General features: G+C 35.4%; 1 protein-coding gene across 1 annotated transcript; it reads right to left on the bottom strand.

Moving 5' to 3' along the window:
- Nucleotides 1-8,475: 8,475 nt before the first annotated feature.
- IDO1 (indoleamine 2,3-dioxygenase 1) lies at nucleotides 8,476-23,721 on the bottom strand. The gene is made up of 10 exons (XM_059384098.1): nucleotides 23,495-23,721; nucleotides 19,099-19,194; nucleotides 18,852-18,971; nucleotides 15,835-15,953; nucleotides 14,713-14,727; nucleotides 12,719-12,818; nucleotides 11,809-11,926; nucleotides 10,673-10,724; nucleotides 10,063-10,211; nucleotides 8,476-9,063 (listed from the first exon to the last, which is right to left on the bottom strand). Exons 1-10 carry the CDS (start codon nucleotides 23,591-23,593, stop codon nucleotides 8,750-8,752), a joined length of 1,182 nt encoding a protein of 393 aa, XP_059240081.1. The 5' UTR covers nucleotides 23,594-23,721; the 3' UTR covers nucleotides 8,476-8,749.
- Nucleotides 23,722-23,973: the final 252 nt, after the last annotated feature.

Raw genomic sequence — 23,973 nt, 5'->3', positions numbered from 1 at the left:
TGACTTTATAAGTTTGTAAAATATACAAATATATAAAAATATTTGTTACATCAAAATCATTATTTTTGTAATCTAGAAGAAATATCAGTGCTGTTCTAATATTGAACACATGTTGACTTTAGGTTGTTTAAAATTTCCATTAGATTGACCCAGACTGTTATTTGATTTTTTTTCATGGATGAATTTGCAGGTCACATATACAATTGAATCATAGTTGGAAATCACCTTAAGATGGTCTATTTATTTCTGATCTTCTACAAGTGTACAAACAGACCAGTGAAGGTAAGTGAATTATTAAGCTCACATTGTTGTTTTCTTTTTAGTAACCTTATTTTTTAGATTAGTTTTAAATTCATAGCAAAATGGAGAAGAAAGTACAGAGAATTCCCATTAATCTGCCCCCACAAGCACAACTTTCCATACCAGAGAGGTACACTTGTTAAAAATCAGTGAACCTACATTGACACATCACTGTTATCCAAAGTCCATAATTTACATTAGGGTTCACTCCCAGAGTTGTTTGTTCTATGAGTTTTAGCAAATGTATAATGATATGTATCCACCATTGTAGTGTCACACAGAATAATTGCACTGAACTAAAAATCCTGTTTTGCTTATTCACCTATCCCTCTTCCCTAACCCCTGAAAATCCTGATTCTTTTATTGTCTCTATGCTTTTGTCTTTTCTAGAATGTCATATAGTTGGAATCATGCAGTATGTAGCCTTTTCAGATTGACTTTTTAAACTTACTAATATGCATGGTGGTTTCCTCCACTTTTTTCTTTCTTTCTTTTTTTTTTTTTTTTTTTTTTGCTTGATCACTCATTTTTTTAAAGTGCTGAATAAGGGGCACCTGGGTGGCTTAGTAGGTTAAGCATCCTACTTGTGATTTTGGCTCCGGTCATGATCTCAGGGTGGTGGGATTGAGCCCACACTCAGTGGGGAGTCTGCTTGGGATGCTATCTCTCCCTCTCCCTCTGCTCCTCCCCCAACTTGTGCTCTCTCTCTCCAAAGTGAATAAATAAATCTTTTTAAAAAATAAGGTGCTGAATAATATTACATTGCTATGGTGTAACTCAGTTTCTTTTTGCATTTCCCTGTTGCAGGACATCTTGCTCATTTCTAAGTTGTGCCAATTATGAATAAATAAGTAAATATGAAACAATTTTTAAACATCCATATGCACATTTTTGTGTAGACATAAATTTTATTTTCCTTTCCTCAAATTATGGGTTCCAATGTGAAGCAAATGCAATGACTTTTGATGACATGGACCATATATATCTTTTACGTCCTCTTTCAAGCTATTAATTTTAAGCATCTGCTATGAAGGTGTAAGATTTCCCAGTTGTATCAACCACCTGACTTCACTATTCTCTTTGGGGTATTTTTGGCTCATCATAAAACCAAACCTCAAAGCCAACACAGGATACTTTTCCATCAAAGTGCATTTACACTACCTTGCATAGTAGGTGATTTTTAGAGTCTTAGATCTTTTAGAGTCTCAGATCTTTTAAGATCTGGTATGAACCTGGGTGTATATTCCTATTTCCTGCAATACTTCTGGTAATTTGTCAAGTCTGTACCTATGATGTTGTCAGCAGGTAAGCACGTTCTATGAACAAGAGAAAACCTTTTACATCATTTGGGTAATAAATAATAATCACATTTCAAAGAGCAGATATATGAATTCCTTTAGAAAATTTGCTCACCCATTCTCTAAATAAAGCATATTTGCAACATATTTATGGTTTTCAGTCTTATTGATTTTAACCTGTAACTAGTTAAAAAAAAGATGTGATGGTTTACAATGTACATTTCTGATAACACAACTGTGGCTCCACACCTCAGGTTTCGCTTTCTTCAGGAAAAAAAAAATGTTAACATTTTATAATCTGCCAATACTACTTTATTTAATGAATTTTTTACTATGTCAGTGTGAAAGCTGTCCTCCAAATAAGTAATGTCTAAAGCTTACAGCCCATGGACCAAGTGTTATCCAAGTCCATGTGCAATTTGAATTGCAATTTCTTGGGTAAATGAGTATCAAATAAAATATAGTGCTTTTTTATAATGTCATTTTCAATTAAGTTGCTAGTCTAAAATGGGCCATTTAATCTTCACATTTTACATAGAGGAGAGTTCCTAGGGTAGTATGTAATGAAAATGAGGATACAATATTATTGTGACCATCTGGTGCATAGCTTTGCTTTTTAAAAGGCTTTCATTCAGTTTTTTTTTTTACATATTTCTTTTTTTATTATAATACATTTCATTTTTCATTTAAATTTAATTAGTTGACATATAATGTATTATTAGTTTCAGAGGTGGAGTTTAGTGATTCATCAGTTGCATATAACACCCAGTGCTCATTACATCAAGTGCCCTTCCTAATACCCATCACCCAGTCATCCCATCCTCCAGCCCCTCCTTTCTAGCAACCCTCTGTTTGTTTCCTAGAGTTAAAAGTCTCTTATGGTTTGTATCCCTTTCTGATTTCATCTTATTTTATTTTTCCCTTCCCTTCTGCTATGATCCTCTGTGTTGTTTCTTAAATTCCACATATGAATGAAAGCATTTGGTAATTATCTTTCTCTGATTGACTTATTTTGTTTAGGATAATGCCTTCTAGTTCCATCCACATCATTGCAAATGGTAAGATTTCATTTTTTTAATGACTGAGTAATATTCCATTGGAAAAAAATATATATATATACACTTCATCTTCTTTATTCATTCAACTGTCAATGGACATCTTGGCTCTTTCCATAGTTTGGCTATTGTGACATTGGATAAATACCCAGTAGTGCAATTTCTGGGTCATAGGGTAGCTCTATTTTCAACTTTTTGAGGAAACTCCATACTGTTTTCCAGAGTGGCTATACCACCTTGCATTCCCATCAGCAGTGTAAGAGGGTTCCCCTTTCTCCACAACTTCACCAACACCACAACACAACACCTGTTTTTTCCTGACTGGTTAATTTTAACCATTGGTATGAAGTGACATTTCATTGTGGTTTTGATTTGTATTTCCCCAAGGCAGAGTGATGTTGAGCATTTTTTCATGTATCTGTTGGCCATTTGTATGTCTTCTGCCCATTTCTTGACTGGATTATTTGTTTTTTGGGTGTTGAGTTTAATGAGTTCTTTATAGATTTGGGGTACCAACTCGTTATCCGATAAGACATTTGCAATTATCTTCTCCCGTTCCATAGGTGGTCTTTTGGTTTTGTCAGCTGTCTCCTTTGCTGTGCTTTTTATCTTGAAGTCCAACAATTAATTTTTGCTTTTGTTTCCCTTTCCTTTGAAGATGTGTCTAGCAAGAAGCTGCTTCAACTGAGATCAACAGCTTGTTCCCTGTGTTCTCCTCTAGGATTCTGATGAATTCCTGTCTCACGTTTAGGTCTTTCAACCATTTTGAGTTTATCTTTGTGTATGGTGTAAGAAAATAGTCCAGTTTCATTCTTCTTCATGTGGCTGTCCAATGTTCTCAACACCATTTGTTGAAGAGATTGTCTTTTTTCCATTGTATGTTCTTTCCTGTTTTGTTGAAGATTAGTTGACCATAAAGTTGAGGGTCCCTTTCTGGGTTCTTGCTTCTGTTCCATTGATCTATGTGTTTGTTTTTGTGCCAGCATACTGTCTTAATGATGACAGCTTTGTAATATAGCTTTAAAGTCTAGAATTGTTATGCCAGTAGCTTTGGTTTTCTTTTTCAACATTCCTCTGGCTATTTGGAGCCTTTTCTTTTCCATACAAATTTTAGGATTATTTGTTCCAACTCTGTGAAAAATGTTGATGGTGTTTTTATAGGGATTGGATTGAATGTGTAGATTGCTCTGAGTAGCATAGGCATTTTAACAATATATTTTCTTCCAATTCATGAGCATGGAATGTTTTTCCATTTCTTTGTGTCTTTCTCAGTTTCTTTCATAAGTATCCTATAATTTTCAGAGTAGAAATACTTTACCTCTTTGGTTAGGTTTATTCCTGGATATCTTATAGTTTTTGATGCAACTGTAAATGGGATTGATTCCTTAATTTCTCTTTCTTCTGTCTCATTGTTAGTGAATTGAAATGCAACTGATTTCTGGGCATTGGTTTTATATCCTGTCACTTTGATGAATTCCTGTATGAGTTCTAGCAATTTTGAGGTGCAGTCTTTTGAAGAGTGAAAGTTTGACCTCTTTGGGAATTTGGATACCTTTTGTTTCTTTTTGTTTAAATGCTGAGGCTAGGACTTTCAGTGTTATGGTGAACATCAGTGTTGAGAGTAGACATCCCTGTCATGTTCCTAACCTTAGGAGAAAAGTCCTCATTTTTTTCTCCTTGAAGATGATATTCGCGGTGACTTTTTCATATATGGCTTTTACAGCATTGAGTTATACTAAGTACACATACATTATATCTTCAAAATAGTTATAAAGATCTAGAGTAGAAGGCTGATCCAATTGGCAGTGACTTTCTACCTCCTTTTAGACTATTTTTTACCCATTCTTCTTTTCTTATCTGTTATTTTGACTGTAACTTCAAGGTCGGTATGAATGAATTCAGCTCTGTAGATAAGCAAATGATCCTTTACCAAGCAGATTTCCAACTTTCAAATTTCCTACCTTTTCGCCCATAGAGGTCACATATTTCCAGACACTGGCTTTGCCCCTATTAAGCTCAGTTCCCATTAGGCTACCCATGGCTACAGTTCTAATGGAAAAAACACAGCCACAAAAAGGTTTCCAAGACATCTTCCAAGTTAGGATTATGCCTCTGAACTTCCATTTTGGAAAACTAAGGCTGGCTGACAAAATAGAAGTCATGGGAACAATACTATCATCTGACCTCCATTACTCTCATTACTACAACATAATAAAAAATTCATGCATGCATTGGAAATTTGGGGGAATGCCCATGCAATCAAGTACCCAATACTTCTATTCAACGGTCAAAAGAAGTAGAGCTTCTGTGTACAGACAGCTTTTCTTTTAGTGGAGTTTTTACTCTGTAATAGTTTGACAATTCTGGAGTCACTTTGCCTGGGTTTAACCTTTCACTTTGCCATATACTAGCTATGTAGCTTTTAAAAGCCACTGAACTTCATCAAGTCTCAATTTCCTTAAAAGTAGCTAGTATTTATCTCATTGGCCCATTGAAATAATTAAGTGATTTGATATACATAAGCTCCAAATAGTTTTCTATATTGTCAGAGGCATTGGAGAGGGATTCATGTGTTGTATTGGCCATCATATCTCATAGTTGGCAAGAACCTTAGAAACCACTAAGTGTATGTTTATATGCCAAATTTTTTAGCCTGTCTGAAATAATTTTTCAATTTTTTTTCAAGAATTTATTTATTTATTTATTGTCTGAGAGAGAGAGAGAGAGAGAGAGAAAACACAAGCAGGGGGAGCAGCAGGAAGAGAGAGAAGCAGGTTTGCTGCTGAGCAAGGAGCCCCCCTAATGTGGGACTCAATCTCAGGAGCCTGGGATCATAACCTTAGCTGAAGGTGGATGTTTAACTAAGCCACCCAGGCATTCCTCAGTTGTTTATTGTTATATAAAACAATTCTGTGAAAAATGAATAAATTCCTATCTTTAGTTCATGGCTCACCATAAGAACTGTATATCTCTGTGAGAGATAATTAATGGAACTCAAACAAGGGCACATTTTGCCAAGACAAAGATGTGTGTGTGTGTGTTTGACTGCTCATTGTATCAGACCCATGAATTGATAATACATTACTCTTTAATAGTACTTATAAAAAATTTCAAAATATTTTTCCAGTATCTGTGCCTTCCTTGTATGAATGTAATAAAAATAAATTATTTTAGATGTATTATAATCTATATTATGTAATTAGAATATAATGATGAAATTCAATAAAAATCGATATAATAAAATGTCTTAAAATTGCTTTAGTCATAACAATAGCATAACAATAATTACTACTAATAATTAAATATTAATTCCACTCTTGTGGAATGTATGAGGAATCCAGAGTATATGAATTGAGTAATATTCCCTCTCTATGATGTAATATTATATTTAATATATTAGAGTGAGAAAAATATGATATGAATTTTATGAAAGGAAATTCAATCATTTATTGTGCAGAAGATATTATAGAAGGAAGGGTGAAAGGGCTACTTACTTTTCTTAATATTTGATATGAAAAAGATACATATTATTAGGTAAGTTTTCCTTGAGGAGTATGCCACTATACACTTTTAATTTTCCTAAGACATAGAGTGGGATGGAATTATTTTTAATTCTATTCAAATAGAACCCATGTTACTAAGAATCGACTGAATCTAACTAAAAACCTTCTCTTATGGTAGTAGACTATCTTCTTCTTCCAGTGACTCAATGACCCCTCTTCCAGGAGCACTCACTGTGATGAGCAGAGCCCACGTGACATGGATGCAAGAATACCAGTACTTCTTTAGAAACACATCTAGTATTTCATTGTATTCTAGTCTAGAGTTGAATGAGTGAGAAGTAAAGCAAGAATCATGATTTCTATTATTTGGACAGATAGAAGAGAGTAGCCTTTGAGGAATAAGCATGGAGGAGAACTTGTGGAGAACTTGAAGCCCAGTTTCAGTCTGTCTACTAATCTAACAACAGTGCTGTGTTGGGGACAATGCCCCCTGCTTCTCCCTCCCTCTCCCTACTTTTCATCCCTCCAGCTCAGATATAAATGATGTTCTTAAAGGGAAGATGTGGGTGCAGGGTCTGGCTGAAGGAATCAAAGATGTTTTGCATGTCAAGGTGATTTATTACTAATTAGGTGAAACCAGCTCTGGAGGAGAAATTCTTAATGTGTAAGCTTTAGGTATGTAGTTGTGAAGCCAGAGTGATTGGTGTAGAAGACAGGACAGGAAAAATTCTTAACTTGGAGCTAACAAATTTAGCAATTTATTTACTTATAATCTAGTAGTACTTTGTATAGTAGTACTTTGTATTTTTCTAATATTTCAGTAGTAACCTTGTCAATGAGGCAGGACAGGAATCATGCTGCTCATTGTACAGAAATACAAAGTGACTTGCCTGAGGTCTCAAAGGTGATAGATATGCAAAATGGAACCCACATCTTGGTCTCCTGAGTCTCAGTTTAGTGCTTTCTGAACTACATCAAATCCTAAGACATGATTATCTTTCTGGCCAACACTTAAAAATTACAGACATATGTGTATTTAGTCTACATGCATATGTTCAGGCATGCGTGCATACTTTTTGTTTGAGAGAGAGAAAGAGAGAGGGAGATGATGTGTGTATTGCACCTTCACATGAGCAGGGAGGGGGAAGGGGCAGTAGGAGAGTGGGAAAGAGTCTTAAGTGGAAACCACGCACATCATGGAGCCCAATGTGGGGCTTGATCTCATGACCTGGAAATAATGACCTGAGCTGAAATCATGAGTCTGATGCTTAACTGACTGAGCTACACAGGCAGTCCCATATTTTTAAATTATAATCTTATATATGCTCATTGCAGAAATAATGACAAGAGAATGAAGGAGAAAATGTGTCCCATGCACCTAAAAACTATTACCATTGACATTTAATATATTTTCTCCAGAATCAAGAACATTGCTATGAGCAGGAAGATTTCATTAATTTTACTGGGTTAGGGTGTATTTGAAAAATAATGTTAAAATAGTTTTTAGATGTTTGACCTTAGAAATATGTGACTACATTTCCTTCCTTGAGTCTGCTTGTGTACACCCAACCCACCTTTTCAACCCGGGCTTGAAAGTTCTTGCTAATTCTGCATCCAGGCAACTGTTGTGCCTTTTTTCTCTTTTCTTCTTTACTAGCACACCCAATCTCCAGCTAATCATATCCTACTACTTCATGAGATTCTGTCAAGTCATATCATTCTCCCTTTCTCCTTCCCAAGTTCCCTTCCTCTTGAACCTGGTCTACGTCAAGTCCCGTGAAAAAGATGAGAGCTGTCAAAAACTTAAGTTTTCCTCCCATTTATAAGTAACCGTGTGACCCTAAGTCAGCAACTTCACTCCTCTGAGCCTCAATTTTGTCACCTTTAAAATGAGTCTGGTTTATATAATTTTTAAGCTTTTCTCTAGCATTCCATTAATAAGTAAATTCATGCCAGACTGTGAGTGTCAAATAACCCTGACATCCCAGGAGAAATTATATTTCAAAAGTGCCCTCTTCTTGTTAGCCCAGATTAATTTACTCATGAGGTCACTCGATCTTTTATATATTTTTTCAACAGATATTTGTGAAGTATTTTCTAAGGTCGGAGGATGCATGGGTCAGTATACCTGATATCATAAAGCTTACTTAACATGTAATAAGAAAATAGAAAAGTACACAGGTATTTATAAATAAGTGTGATATTACTGTAGGAGAAGTATAGGAATTGATTAGCCATGCTTAAAAGATAACAGTGTAGATGAGGTCTTATCTGGAGGAGTATTTAATTATAGTTATGACTAAAGCAATTTTTAGACATTTTATTATATCAATTTTTATTGAATTTCATCATTATGTTCTAATCCCATAATAGAGATTATAATCTAATCTAATTTATTTTTATTACATTCATATAAGGATGGCACAGATACTGAAAAATCATTTTGAAAATTTTTACAAGTACTATTAAAGAGTTGTGTATTATCAATTCATGGGTCTGATATAATGAGAAATCACATACACATACACACACACACACACACACACACACATCTTTGTCTTGGCAAAATGTGCCCTTGTTTGAGTTTCATTAATTACTTCTCAAGCTGGAAGCTCTTAGTAGTATCTCTCACACTCTTCAGGAAAGTCATGAGGTCAGTGCCTCCAGTTCCTTTATTGTCTTGCTGGCATGAAGGACGCACAATGTACTTAGATACTATTTCTAGGTGATAGTTTCTCAGGGAAACCATAGCTTTCACACACTCATTGTAATCTGCCTGCAGCTCAATATCACCTTTTGAAAGAACAAATTCACGGACTGAGGGGCCTGACTCTAATGAGAGAAGAAATTCCCGGTGAGCTGGTGGCATATATTTTCGCATTTCCTGGAGGAATCTGGCAGCAGATTCTGAAAGAACAAGAGAGAGATTAGGTAGAAGAGAAGCCAAAGTGTTCCCCCAACCCATGTGAGAAGAGTGGGTAGGAGATCACACATGACCATTGCAGCTTGAGTTTACAACTATCCTATTAATGCTATTGGTCTTGCTATTAGTAATGATAATTATTGTAATATATACTTAATGCTGAAAACCACATGAGCTGAACTCATTCGTTCATAATAAAGTTTTTTGTGTGCCCTTTCTCACTTCCCTATTGTATTTGATCCTTCTAAAAAGCTGATGATATAGATAGGGTATATTTAATCTATACCTGACAGATCATGGCACTGACTTCAAGAGAGTTTAAGGGACAATTTTTACATAAATGAATTAACTAAGAAAAAAAAAAGCATATTTTCACCTATGTCAATATCTTTCCCTTTGACAATTACATAGAAGTTTAGGAAAAGAGAGAAAAGTACAAAAGTTCTTACTGGAGCTTCTTCTGCCTGCTCTAAACCCCTAGAAGGAATATAATGAATGTGGTTCATCTTTCACCTTTGGTTCATCTTTAAAATTTGAGCGAATGGGTCAGTAAGCCGGCCAAGAGCACTGCCAAGCCTCCCCTTACCACTGAGGTCTCCACCTCCCCAACTTCAGTCCCATGGCATTTGCAGGTGACTTTCTCTTTCTGAAACTGATCTCATACATTTCCAGAACACGTGCTATGGGCTTCACCATTCGGACCTTATGTACATGCCCAAATCTCAAGATTGAGAGGGTGATGAACTTGGGTTTTGGTTCTGGCTTCACTACTTTCTAGCTGGTTAATAAGGAGCCTATCAGTTATCCTCTAAAGAAACTTAGCAGTTCCTGCTTGGCTGTCTGTGGAATGGGATGATGACAATATAGTCTTGCCTTACTAATTCTTCTACAAGTGTCATATAAGGTCAGATGAGATGCTGATTTTTTAGACATCAGAGCACTATTGTATATGAGATGATTATTATTTGTCATTGTCCACTCACCTTCACCAGATTTTTGCTGGATGCCCAGCAGAACATCAAAGCACTGAAAGATGCTGCTTTGGGCAGCACTGCCCCCTGCATACTCCCTTGGAGTGTCCGAGAAGCCTTCATACTTCAGACCCTTTGGCAGTTTGGAGCTGTTTTTCCACCTAGGCCAGGAAGGAAAAAAATAATCACTATTTGGATAATTGCCAAATTTTCTGGTATAAAATCTTATACTAGAGGATGAATGGAAAGTGACATAAGATCAACTTCATTATTCTTCTTCCACGTTCCCCTTCCAGTCATGTTCATGTTTGAGAAAGACAAATAACACGGTCTGAGCAAATTTGGCAAAAGTATTCTAAAAATGGAATTTTACCTTTGCACTAGCAAAGATCATTCTTTTTTTGTTTGTTTGTTTGTTTCTAAATGATTACCTTTCCTGTTCATACTCCAGTGCATGCTTGGCCAAGGAATAACAGAGAGACAGTCTATTCTTTCTTTATAACATGTATTTTACGATAGGAATTATGTCCTAAACCCAATGGATAATGGGGACTATCAGTGGGAATTTGATGTGTACTTTATGTGAATTGTTTAAAACAAATTCAAGCATAAGATTACCTACCCAGACAAGTATATGCGAAGAACATTGTAAAATGTGTTTGGGTCCACATATTCTGTAAAAAAGATGAGGTGTGTTTAGTTAAGCAGTTATCAGAATTTTCAGAGGAGATCAAGATATTGTAAACAACTGATATTGGGTTTTGGTTTAGGCTGCAGGAAAGGCATTATGTCAGCCTGTGCAGAACAAGTCCCTGAGAACAAGCTCTCATTCACCTGATTTTTTCGAGGGCAGCCCACATCTACTCAAAGGGTCTACCATCAGCTGACACACAGCTTGGGTCAAAGAACATAGGCCCACCCAAGACTCGTCTTCAGGAGAGCAATTAAACTGTCAACGTTTCCTTAAAGCTATTTCATCTGCTTACTGACATAACAGATAAACTACTTACATAAGGAAACAAAACTACACAAAATGAAAAGCAGAAACAAGAGCCTCAGGGGCTCTATGGACACCGTCCCTGCGTCTCCCTCCCCAAACATTACTAACTTTTCTGATTTAAAGGTCAATCTTTCTGCCAAGGACAAATCAGTAGTAACTCAAAGCCCAGTGGTACACAATCACATATTGTTAAGGCTGTCCAGCAGGGCACAATTTGTGTGTGTGTGTGTGTGTGTGTGTGTGTGCGCGCGCGCGTATGTGTGTGTGTGTAAATCCTTGTTTACATACTTTTTTAGTTATTGCTGTTTTTTGGCTCTTAATTTTGTAATAAATTTTGAGCTCAGTGGCTTTTCTATGTTGTTTCTTACTTAAATTGTGAAAAAGCAGAATTTTGGGGGAGTTCCTATAAAGCAGAAGCTAAGTACTTCAGAACTTAGAACAGCCTGAACCTTCCACAGGTTTCTCCATGATTTCAGTGAGAGGCAATGACATTATTTACAGTTAAGCAGACCTGGCTTCACAATTTATTACCTGTGTAACCTTGGGCCACTTATCTTATCTCTCCATTAGATTACCTTATCCATAAAATGCACATAATAAAACCTTCCACAGGAAAATATAGTCATTTAGGAAGATAAAGTGAAAACACACTCACTAAGTGAGAGTGTTTTTCTTCTGTTTTCTCAACAACTCTAGTCTCAGAAAATCAGAAGCACGTGACTGTGAGCCTTGCATGTTTTCGGGTATACAGTACTTACTATGCATTTTTTCAAACTCTTTACGGGCTTGCTTCAGAGAAGAAGCTATATAACGTAGTGCTTTTTGCAAAGCATTCTGGTCCTCGTTTTTAACTGCCTTGAATAAATCGGGAATTACCTTTAAAAAAAAAAAAGATGAACATACAAGGTTTACTAGCATTAAATATTGGCATAGAATAAAATTCTCCTAATTCTTAATCCCTAAATTAAATGTAGGATTTCCACTTCATTTTTGGGCTGAGTATCCTTTTATTGTTTGACTAATCTCCTTATATTTAATTAAGTTTGGTTTTATTTTTATTTATTTATCACTTAGAGATAAATCTATATAGTTTTATATAGTTTCATTTCTATTTCTAATCATCAAAACCATTAGATTTATGTCACTATGTGATCTGGTTTCAGTGCCAACCTGCATTAAAAATGCATCTCCCCTATTAAGGTTTTAAACTTAATTCTAAATATATGGGTCTTGGGGTGCCTGGGTGGCTTAGTGGGTTAAGCATCCAAATCTGGATTTCAGCTCAAGTCATGATCTCAGGGTCATGAGATCCAGCCCTAGCATGGAGCCTGCTTAAGATTCTTTCTCTCCCTCTGCCCCTTCCCACTTGTGCTTTCTCTTTCTCTAAAATAAATAAATAAATAAATAAATAAATAAATAGGTCTTACATTTTTTATTTAGGTGATACACAAAAATAAAATATTTCTACCAGATGTTCATTTACCAGCCAATTAAATAATCAAATGCAGTATTTATTTATTTATGTTATGATTTATATATTTATAAATCATAATACTTATGATATTAAATATATCAAGATATATTTCATGCATAATATAGTTCAGTTACTAAGTCATTGCTCTGCTTATGCAAATAGAGATAAAAATTTGCTTGTAGGGATGGACTCACTTTGATTGCAGAAGCAGCTGCTATCTCCACCAATAGTGAAACCAGGAAAAATCCTTTACAGCAGTCTCCACCAGGAAACCAAAACAGAACATCCATGTTCCTAAGAAAATAAGTCAAGGAAGTCAAGAATTTAGCAGTAACACTGGTGTATTTGAGTGCTTTGTAGTTTTCAAGTATTTTTATTCCATTCTAGTTTCAAAAAAATCTTGTGAGGTTAAGTATAAGTTTTACTATCTATGTTACATTGTTGGGAATATGAGTGTTAGGTCCATTGTCCAAGATCTAACAGTAGGGTAAGTTGGGACTTGAAATTCCATTTTAGAATTTAGGGCTAGAAATACCAAGACCATTTCTGTTTTTATTCTCTCATTAATTTCTCGCATGCATATATATTACTGTATTTGTATGTTTATACATACTCAATGCTTATGGAGACAATTGTAAGGTATAATTTTAAGTAGTCTTTTGGCTTTAAATAAATATATCTATGTCCATATTTTTGTCTGTGAACCTGATTCAATTTTTCAGTGGTTTACCTGCTTTACATGAATTTGGGAAATGCAAATAACTGATTAGACCCTCATTTCTTTCTTTTTTTTTTTTTTAAGACTTATTTATTTGAAAGACAGATAAATAGAGACAGCTCGATCAGTGGTAGGAACAGAGGGAAAGAGAAAATCTCAAGCAGGCTCTGCCCTGTGTGTGGAGCCCTATGTGGGGCTAGATCCCAGAACCCATAAGATCAAGACTTTAGCTGAAACCAGGAGTCAGACACGTAACCATCTGAGCCATCCAGGTGCCCCCTCGCCATTTTCTCTTTTATTGTAGTTTTGCACTAGAGCAAACGAGGTCTCAATATCTGTAGATCTATACATTCATGGTGGTTAAATTCACGGACTCTGAAGCCAGACCATTTCTGCAACTTAACTTGCTGCGTGACACGTTTCTGCCTCCTTGTTCTCATCTTTAAAATGAGACTGATGATATCACCCTCTCATTTAAAAACCTTCCATAGATTCCCATTGATTTTAAGATACTATTTAAACCCCTCATCATAGCCAAAAGTCCTATATAATCTTTCTGCTACGTTTACTTCTCCATCCCTTTTTTTTTTTTTTTTCTCCATGCATATTGTTGGTTGGTATTATTCTTTTATTTATTTATTTATTTATTTATTTATTTATTTATTTTTTTATTTTTTTAATTTTGTATTTTTTATAAACATATATTTTTATCCCCAGGGGTACAGGTCTGTGAATCACCACGTCCATCTACTACGTCATCTACTACTTATCAGTGACATTAGCCTTCCTTCACTTCTGAGAATGCAACACAATTTTCATGGCTTTGAGGCCCTCACTCTTGCTGTCTCCTCCTCTATGAACATTCATCCTTTCCTTCTAGCTAATTCCTTCCTACTTACTCTTCCGAACTCAGCTTGAATAACTCGCTACAGGGATTCCTTATTCATCCCTTTCATTTAGTTGGAGTTCCCAGCACTTTATCCTCTTACTCTCCTCTTAATCATAAAGAAATTTACATAACTTTCCTATATCTGCTTTCTTCGCCAGGGCAGGATTATTCCTAGGTTATTTACCTTTGTATCCCTAACTCCTAGCCTCTGCCCAATGCATAAACTCAAAATGGTAAGGATTGGGTCCAAAAGAACAGGTTTATGTATCTGGGCACTATGGTCATTAAGTCAAAGACACACAGATGTATATGCATTTTGCATTTATGCATATTAATTGCATTTTTATATATGCAAGTGCTATTTTTGTATCTATCTGTAGCTATAATATCAAGCAGACACAGTCCTATCACAGTCATAGAGCTAGTTAAGGATTGGGATTATTTGCTCTTTAAACAATTACTCGAGTTATTTTTTGCCTGAATTCAATTGGTCCTTTAAAAAGTACATTTAGAGGATATTGATAAACCTATACTCACTTTGAATAACAATTCTTATAATAAAGTAAGAAGCAAATACTTACTCATAAGTCATGGGCCTTTTGAAAACATCCATGAAGCAATGGATCAATTAGAAGAGAAAGAGAAAATCAATTTAAAAATCAAATAGCTTTGAGTTATTCTTATTCAATTTAATACTACTGAATTATCAAAGATATAAATAAAAGAGAAAAATATATACATGTGTGGTTTTTAAAAATATCAACTATGCATTGCAAACACTTAGGACTTTGTAAGTAAAAAAAATAAATAAATATAATAAAAAATAAATAAAATAAATATTCAAGGAACACACATGGTCAGTCAAAACTAGTTGCTACTAATAAACTTTTTTAAAAATTTAAATCCAATTAGCCATCACCTAGTTACCCCATCCCCTCATACTCCTCCCCTCCAGCAACCGTCAGTTTGTTTCCTATAGTTAAGAGTCTCTCCTGGTTTGTCTCCTTCTCTGATACCTTTCTATTCTTTTCTAGATCAAATCCTTTCGGTTTACACTTTGCTCTCTACAGTACTCCTCTGCAGATACGCACCCAGAGTCCTGGGACACCAGAAGTCTCAGGTCCCTTTATGGTAACAGATTGCATTGCTTAAAGGAGAGGAGGGGCCTAGAACCTCAGCAGATGGCACCGAAGGCCCAGGCATTGCCATCTCTACTGCTGAAAATGTGTCAACTCTTAACTTAACTGAATAGTTAAAAAACAAATTTGTAGGATCTCCAAAACATGTTAATTAAGGAAAGCCAGACACAAAAAGAGTACATACTCTATAATCTCATTAATATGAAATCCAATAGCAGAAAAAATTAATTTTTAATATGACAAATCAGAATAGGTTTACTTGGATGTAGAGGAGAAAACTGAATGGAAAGAGCCACAGAGGTGATATTCTGTATCTTGCTTAGAGCTAACCTGTATATAGAACAGGCAAAGTCAACAAACTGAGCAGTTAGGATGGTGCAATTCACTGTATATTAATCACACAATTTTCTCTTATATATTTTTAGTTATATGCCAGCAAAAGAAATCATACCTCCAAAACAGAGAAGAAAGCTGTGCTGCCGAAAATTAAATCAATGGCTAGTGCCCTATTGATGAAAATAGCATGCGCTTCTTTAGTTCCTATTATAATCACAATTCACATACCCACTGGGATCCTTTTTCTTCCAGTTTGCCAAGACACAGTCTGCATAAACCAGAATAGGAGGCAGACCGAGCTTCTCAGAGAGTTCACAGTAAGGAACAGCAATATTCTTTGGCAGGACCTAATGAAAACACAAAATTTAGTATTAACCTTCGAGGTGTCTTACATTTTCTTCTGCTTCCTGCTACCATTCCAACTACTCTATTAGTGCCAAAACATGAGCTGTTCATCACGGCACTCTGAAGCCAAACAATCATAATTTTCTCTTCCTCGTTTCATAACTTAGTCCTAGTAATCATTATATGTTTATGTTTTGGATGTGCGTTGTGTACATTATCTAGTCAGAGCAAAAGGACGTAGAGGGTACAAGGAGCAAGGATGCATCCTTGACTTTCTAATGGCCTGGAGTTACTTGTAGTCATTTATTTACTCATGTATCCATCCCATAAATATTTGTTAGACGGTTTCTCTATGTGAGGAGCTCTTTATCAATAGGCAATATAAGAATAAAGTCAATTGTCTTCAAGAAACTCAAAATCACTTGTAATTAAGACTTTGGGATATTATACATAGTAAAAGGGCAAGTGGTTGGCTGCCCTTGAGCACAGCGCTAACAAACTCTCTCCTGGATGATTTTTTAGAGTGACGTTGGGGCTTATCCTTGAAGACGCGCTTGTGTCAGCCGAAGGAATCTCCTTTAGCCTTCTTTTCTGTTTCCATGCGGAGTACACCAACTGGACTGACACTGGGCTCTTTCACTCATCCTTCCTCAGAGGAGGTATAGAGGCTTATCTGACCATTGACTGTGGGAGTGGGACTGCTGCTCAGCAGACTTTGTTTTCAACACTTTTTTCCTGACCCTATTACTCTGGATCTGCTCTGTGCCTGGCCACACTCTAAAAGGCTACTATCCCCATGGGCAATCCTGAATGGCTATATGCTTTTCTAGCAGGCCCATTTTCACCACACATGCAAGCCATATTTTCTAACTGCTCTATTAATCATAATGCTGACCTTTTATTCTTTATCTCACTGACTTCCTCATCTAACTATCATTTGGTTTATAACTAGATGGTCCCATATAATAATTAAGGTTACACTTGTCATCAGCAGCTGATGGTTGGAATATGTGTATCCAACCAGGCAAAGGACAGGGATGTGTAGCTCATCTGGAGTTGTGGGCAGTGGGATTGCAATGGTAGAGGCGGTATGATGATGAGGTCCTCTCCACAGTTCTGCAAAACTTATGGGAGCTATAACCTAAGTGGCTTTATATTAACTTAATAGACCTCGAGATGATGGTTTAACAAAGAACAAAATGTTAGAAGGAAAAACATTGGCTATCAAAGTGACACCTGGATGTGTGCTCCCTGGTACAGAGCTTTGCCTCTGGGAATTGAAATATTTTGGTTTGCAACTGATTTACTTGTTTCAAAAGGAAATTTTTTGCTCTTTCTGAATTAAAGAAAAGATCAAAGGGAAACAAAATGAAAGTTGCTTAATTAAAAAGTTAATTTGGAATGACAGGAAAAAGAAATGCTCAAACACATCTTAATCTATTAGAGACATGCAGTTACTAAGAAACTCAGACGCTAGTTTCTAGCCCATTGTAAAGAAAATTGTGCCTTATATTGATGTATCTTATTTTTTATCCATTTACTTTACTTTTCTACAATTTCCTCACTTAAATATATTTGTTGCTGGCTTCTAAAATCCTTTTTGGAATAATGTAGTATATAAAAACTAGATAAATTGAAAATATATTTTCATGTTTTATTTTAGAATTCTGACTTCACTCTCATAAATTTATTGTCTTTTGATTAATCCACATACATTCTGGTCTCCATATTTTTTTGCTGGTCCTTTCTTTCTCTTTTCTGCTCCTCTCCTCTTTGGGTAAGCTCTACCAATCTTTCAAGAAGTAGTTCAGGTCCCGCTTCTTCCTTCCCACTTTATTATACCAACTACTCTTTAGCTATTCTGGGCTCTCATGCTTCTGCATCTAGCACAGGCTACCTTTGTTATTGATGATCTTTCTATACAATGCTTACACATTTAGCGAGACTCAGATTTTAGCAAGTCTAGTGAGGTTGGGTCCTTAAGTTGTCAGGCTATCTAATACCTTTGTATCATCAAAAATCTAGACATGATAGTTTAATGATTATAAAGAAATTTAAGATGATCCCATGATTATGCAGAGCAGCTTTTTCCTTTTGTTTAGATATCAGGGGATGACATATCACATAGGTGGACAATATGTGTTGTTGTATATTTAAACAGCATGTGGAAAGACAAACAAGATAACATTCCAATTACTTTTGTCAAGGAGGGAAAAAAATATTCTTTAAATGGCAGAAGGTGCTTCTGGAATCTATTTTATCTCTTTGTGGTTTAAAGAGTCAGTATTACAATCTGCACTGGTTTCATGAAATTAGAATTGTCAGATAGAATACAAGATGATATTTTAAATCTAAAGTTATCTACTATTCATGGGAGTAGAGTGAAACCCATATATTCTTCCATGTTGATGGATGTAAGATAGCACTTTAATATTAAGAAAAGCCATAATATGTTTACATCTCCCAAAACTCATTAATAGAAAAAACATTTCATATTCAAATATACTGATTATGGTGTCATTTACAATGGTAAAATGTTAAAAATAAGTACAGAATAAATGAAGTTCAGGAACTCATTAAAAAACTATAAAGTGATTTCGAATGATGATTAGAAGGACTGTGTACTAACTAAGAAATGCTTACAGTATACTTTCAGAGAAAGATAGAGAACATACACCTATATACACAGGATAGAGCAAGTGTGTTACATAAGTAAGAGATGAAAAATCCAATAATGATAGCAGTTGGATATTAAATCAGTGAATGATTGTTTTCCTTTTTATTTTTTTCCTGTTATCCAAGCATCACAAAATCTAGTTATAATAGTTTCAGAATGTTTTTATATTAAATTGGATGTCAATTGTCATGTACCATAAGAAATATCAAAAAAATCTCCAAACCTCTCGAACATCTTTATCACCTTGATTCCACACATATGCCATGGTGATATACCCCAGGGTCAGATGTGCAAGGCGCTGCGACTTGTGATCTTTGAGGCCATCAATACTGTGAATTTGTAACTGAAAATAAAAGAGAGGTTGATTCAAATCGATATGGGGGATAGCACAGCTTCAAAGCCAGGTTAAAAATGTTAAGAAGCTAACATAGGAGTAACGTAATATAATGTAATGTAATGCTTTTCCAGACCTGGTCAACTCTTTCCCGTAGTTTATTTTTTTCAATCAGTTCCGGTAGATTCTTAGCAATGGAAATCCATTCATCATAAGGTGAAGGTAGCTCCTCCTTGAAAAAAAAGAAAGGGGACTTTTATGTAGTAGCAAAAGTTTTTATAAAATAGTTTTGCTTCTGACTGATAGTCTCTCTCGCCTCTAGATCTGTTCTGTGCAATGCTGTCCTGTCACACACTTCCCCGTCCAGTAACTCCAGTCCCTGCATTGCCACCCAGGGCTCACAACCTTCTTTTTCTCTTCTCAAGCGCTTTCACCTGCCTGTCTTTCACAGTTCATCTCAAAAAGTCCGCTGAAATCATCCTGATTATTCCAGTCTACCCTTATGTTATACCTTTACACTATTAAGTAATTTATTGTTATCTGCTATTTATTTTTTCTTCCTGGCTAAATTAAAAATTTTTTTGAATGGGAGAAAAATGAGATTTTTTTTTTAAAGATTTTATTTATTTATTTGACAGACAGAGATCACAAGTACGCGGAGAGGCAGGCAGAGAGAGAGGAAGGGAAGCAGGCTCCCTGCTGAGCCGGGAGCCCGATGCGGGCCTCGATCCCAGGACCCTGGGATAATGACCTGAGCCGAAGGCAGAGGCTTTAACCCACCAAGCCACCCAGGCGCCCCAAATGAGATTTTTTTTTTTAGATGTCACCAATAGACTAGACATTTTGCTCAATAAATATTTAAATGTTATAATGACCAAAAATGTTTATTGTTATCTCCATTTCATAAATGAGGAAAACAAAGCTCAGTTTATGAAGTTGTTTCGAATATGTAGTTTATTGTCATTGAATATATAAGTGTTTCCTGCTTTGAAAAATCAATGCTCTTTTAAAATCCCACTATCTGAGGGCAAGGATTTTATCATGCTTTTAATTTTCTATTTCTCACAGAACCTGGGACAATACTGGACATGTAGGAAATGCTGTATATTTCCATATTGATTGTCTGCTTTGGTACTATAGGCTTATATTTCAACCAGTAAGTGCAAATAAAAGACCAACAAAAGTTTCTCCTTGGTTCTTATTACATTTGTACTTTCATCTCAAAGGAAAACATATAGCAAAGACCTAGACAACACCCTGAAATGAGATTCAGATCTCTGCACAACTTCCCATATGCTCTTTCCTATTCCTCCTTCATGTCCTTGAGGTCATCAATTCTGAACTATGGAGACATAGCAACATTAGATTAACTCAAACCAATGTAGATGAAGTTTTGAGCTACAAAACAAAGTTAATATTATAAGTAAGCTATAAAACAAAAAGGCAAATATAACATAAAATTCAAACATTTTCACGGGCTGCAGGTAACAGAACAGTCTTTGTCTCTGTTGGGGCAGATTTTTAACAATGAAAGATCCAAGCACTAGATAGTCACCTTTCTTGTTTCTCTGAACTTTTCTCCTTATCCACAAAAAATGCTATCGTCTAGTGTTTTTAGTAATACACATATCTTTTGTTTTGTTTTGTTTTGCCTTCTACCATGTAACATAACTTAATTTTTGGTTGTTACTATTTTCCCCAAAGAATGGATTTTTTTTTTTTTTTTGGTTATATATCATGATTAGCCTCCTGTTGGACAGAACTATCAACAGATGTAAAATTCAATCAATAATAACTTCTGGTTCAGGGATGCCTGGGTGGTTCATAAGTTAAACACCTGCAGTTCAGGTCATGATCCTAGGGTTCTGAGACTGAGTCCCACATTGGGCTCCTGGCTCAGTGAGGAACCTGCTTTTCTCTCTGCCTACTGCTCCCTCTGTTTGTGCTCTCTCTCCCCCTCTCTCTCTCAAATAAATAAATAAATAAAATCTTTATATATATATATATATATATATATATATATATATATATGATATATAAGAAGTGTATACACACACACACACTTCTGGTTTGGAGGGTGCTTAAATGGTATAATATAAATCAGTAAAAAATAACGCAGCGGGTCATTCAACTACTGCTAGATTATATAATGTATTTTGTATTTATGTAGAATTAGAAGACATATTATTTTCTTTTGGAATAGAAAGCTAATAGATTATATGAGGTGAAATGGACATTTTTTAGTTTATAATTTTAAGGAAATATCTTCAGTGAAGAAATAAAAATAGCTCCTAATTTATTTCTCTTGTTTCGGGACATGATCTAACTTCCTAAGCATCTTAAGTAGCAACATTATTTTTTTTTTAAAGATTTTATTTATTTATTTGACAGACAGAGATCACAAGTAGGCAGAGAGAGAGGAAGGGAAAGAGGTTCCCCGCTGAGCAGAGAGCCCAAAGCAGGGCTTGATCCCAGGACTCTGCGATCATGACCTGAGCCAAAGGCAGAGGCTTTAACCCACTGAGCCACCCAGGCGCCCCACAACATTATTTTTTAAACAGTTCAGGAAAGGTTTTGTTTTGCTTTGGTTTGGGGGTTTTGCTTTGCCCCTGGAAATCTGTTCTAGAGGTCTCCATAACTGTCATAATTGTCTTTTTTTTTTAAAGATTTTATTTATTTATTTGACAGAGATCACAAGTTGACAGAGAAGCAGGCAAAGAGAGAGGGGGAAGCAGGCTCCCTGCTGAGCAGAGAGCCCAATGCAGGGCTTGATCCCAGGACCCTGGGATCATGACCTGAGCCAAAGGCAGAGGCTTTAACCCACTGAGCCACCAAGGCACCCCAATTGTCTTAATTTTAAGAGAACTTACTGTGGGGGAAAAGTGATATGAGGTTTCACAGTTCCTGAAAAAGATTTTTGTTCTTGTACCACTGTACATGTTCAAAATCATCTTATTCTCTCACTTTGGTGTTCTTGAATGAAACAGTAGCAAGTCTGAGTATTAACTGATTTGCAAATATAAGGCAAACTAGGTGCTTTTATCAATAACATTAAATTAAATTAATAATTTGAAGAGAAGAATAAGATTGGGAGGAAGAATTTGCTTTAGATTTGCCTTTATTTATACAAGATATTTGTAGGATGTTATTTCTAAGTACAGTCAAATTGGATCTGCATTTAAAGATGCCCTATAGGGGAACTTGGATGTCACAATCAGTTGAGCGTCCGACCCTTGGTTTTAGCTCAGGTCATGATCTCAGCTTAGTGAGATTGAACCCTGTATCAGGCTCTGCACTCAGCAGGGAGTCTGCTTGAGATTCTCTCTCCTTCTGCCCATCCCTCGCTCATTCTCTCTCTCTCTCTCTAAGATAAAAGATGTCCTCTAGAATACAGAGTCTGAGCCACAATAAATAGATACATACTTGTACATAGAATTATCACAACATGCAGCTGGTTCTTAGAAATCGTTTGGAATCTCATGAACCTTATTAAACTCAGGAGTGGGGTAGGGAGAAAGTAATGCTTTATGATATCTTCTTCTCTTTTTTTTTTTTTTACAACATACATAGCACTTTTTTTATTATTTTTTTATTTTTTATAAACATATATTTTTATCCCCAAGGGTACAGGTCTGTGAATCACCAGGTTTGTAAACCTGGTGATATCTTCTTCTCTTAAGAGAAGCAGCATATTATAATAATTTTAATATCATTAACTCTGGAGCCAGATGAGTCAAGTTCACATTCCATCTCTGCCATCGTTAGCTGTATGAATTTGGGTAATTACCTAAATTCTTCATGACTTAAATTTCTCATCAGGAAAATTTAGGATACCTTTTAGCATGTTTGTAAAGACGAAGTAAAAATATTTATAAATTGCTTAAAGATTCTATATGAATATTTGATAATTGAAATAGATAATAAGATGGTTTTCACAGCATTCTTTGGAATATGACTTAGAAAAATGTAGTTTTAAAGTCAAACGTTTACATGTCTTACTATTTTTACTATTTTTAAGCAAAGCTTAAATTACCTCTTTTTAAAGGTAGTTTAGACTCACTTGAATCTTACACTTAGTGACAACAAGCATTATTAATACAACACAAAGTTGCTTGATAGATTATCTCAAAAACCTAATCAAAGCAGGCAGACATACTTCATTCAGTTTATGATATATCACCCAAGAAAGAGGGTTCCTTTGACTCATGGATAATTTATTACTTTGGCTTTTTCAAAATGCCCCCCCCCCAAATGCAGTTGTATTAAAACAAAAAACTTTGATAGTTTCCTTATCACATCACTTTCTTTATTTGTGTAAGGTAACTAAAAACTGCATTTAATACTAAATTTCTAGGCAGAAAATTTTAAGTTAAGTATGAACAGTTTATTAAAATCTGCCTCTAACTTTGGCACTGCTTTATCAATTGTTTAGTAAAAATTACTGAACCGCATTTGTTCAATAGAAGTAGACTTGTCCAGGTTAGCAATGATAATAAAACATTTTTGCCCATATCTCAGTAGCCCCATCTTACCAGTGGTTTTGGCAGAGCGAAGCCCAGCTCTTTATCTATATGGTATTTTTCAAAAATTTCCTGAGAATTTCCCATAAAATCTGTTGCATTATGTGCCATCCTTGCAGTCTTCTCCTGTGGTCCTTCTCAGTTTGATGCGGTTTCAGAGCATCTATTTATTATAAAGGTGGCCATAGCCACTGACCACAAACTTAACACGTAGGCAGTAAAAAATTACTTCCACTTTTGGAATAGTTTCATTTTCTTTCTTTGTAATTTGATAAACAATAAAACCACAAAAGCATCTCTATTCATCACATGAAGAAACTGAAAGCTTCTTTTCTTATGAAGTGTTTATTAATGAGAACATCATCTGTTTACTGCCATCAGGGAAGTCAGAAGGAAACTGAAATAATCAAAACCATGAAAATAGGTAAGCAGAAAAAAAACATTTTTTATGGGACTATTTAAATCTTTGAATTAAGATAACAAATTTGACC

The sequence above is a fragment of the Mustela nigripes genome, chromosome 18 (genome assembly GCF_022355385.1).
Source record: "Mustela nigripes isolate SB6536 chromosome 18, MUSNIG.SB6536, whole genome shotgun sequence".
In the NCBI taxonomy this organism is placed as follows: domain Eukaryota; kingdom Metazoa; phylum Chordata; class Mammalia; order Carnivora; family Mustelidae; genus Mustela; species Mustela nigripes.
This window is presented reverse-complemented; position numbering and strand designations above follow the sequence as displayed.

Bases quoted from the DNA above. Each gene is read 5' to 3' on its own strand.
- IDO1 (XM_059384098.1), bottom strand. From the start codon at position 23,593: ATGGCACATAATGCAACAGATTTTATGGGAAATTCTCAGGAAATTTTT. The intron at 11,927-12,718 runs GTGAGTCCATCC...TTTTTTTTAAAG, and splicing joins CAGCTGCTTCTGCAATCAAA to GTAATTCCCGATTTATTCAA. The intron at 9,064-10,062 runs GTGAGTGGACAA...TTGTTCTTTCAG, and splicing joins CCAGCAAAAATCTGGTGAAG to AATCTGCTGCCAGATTCCTC.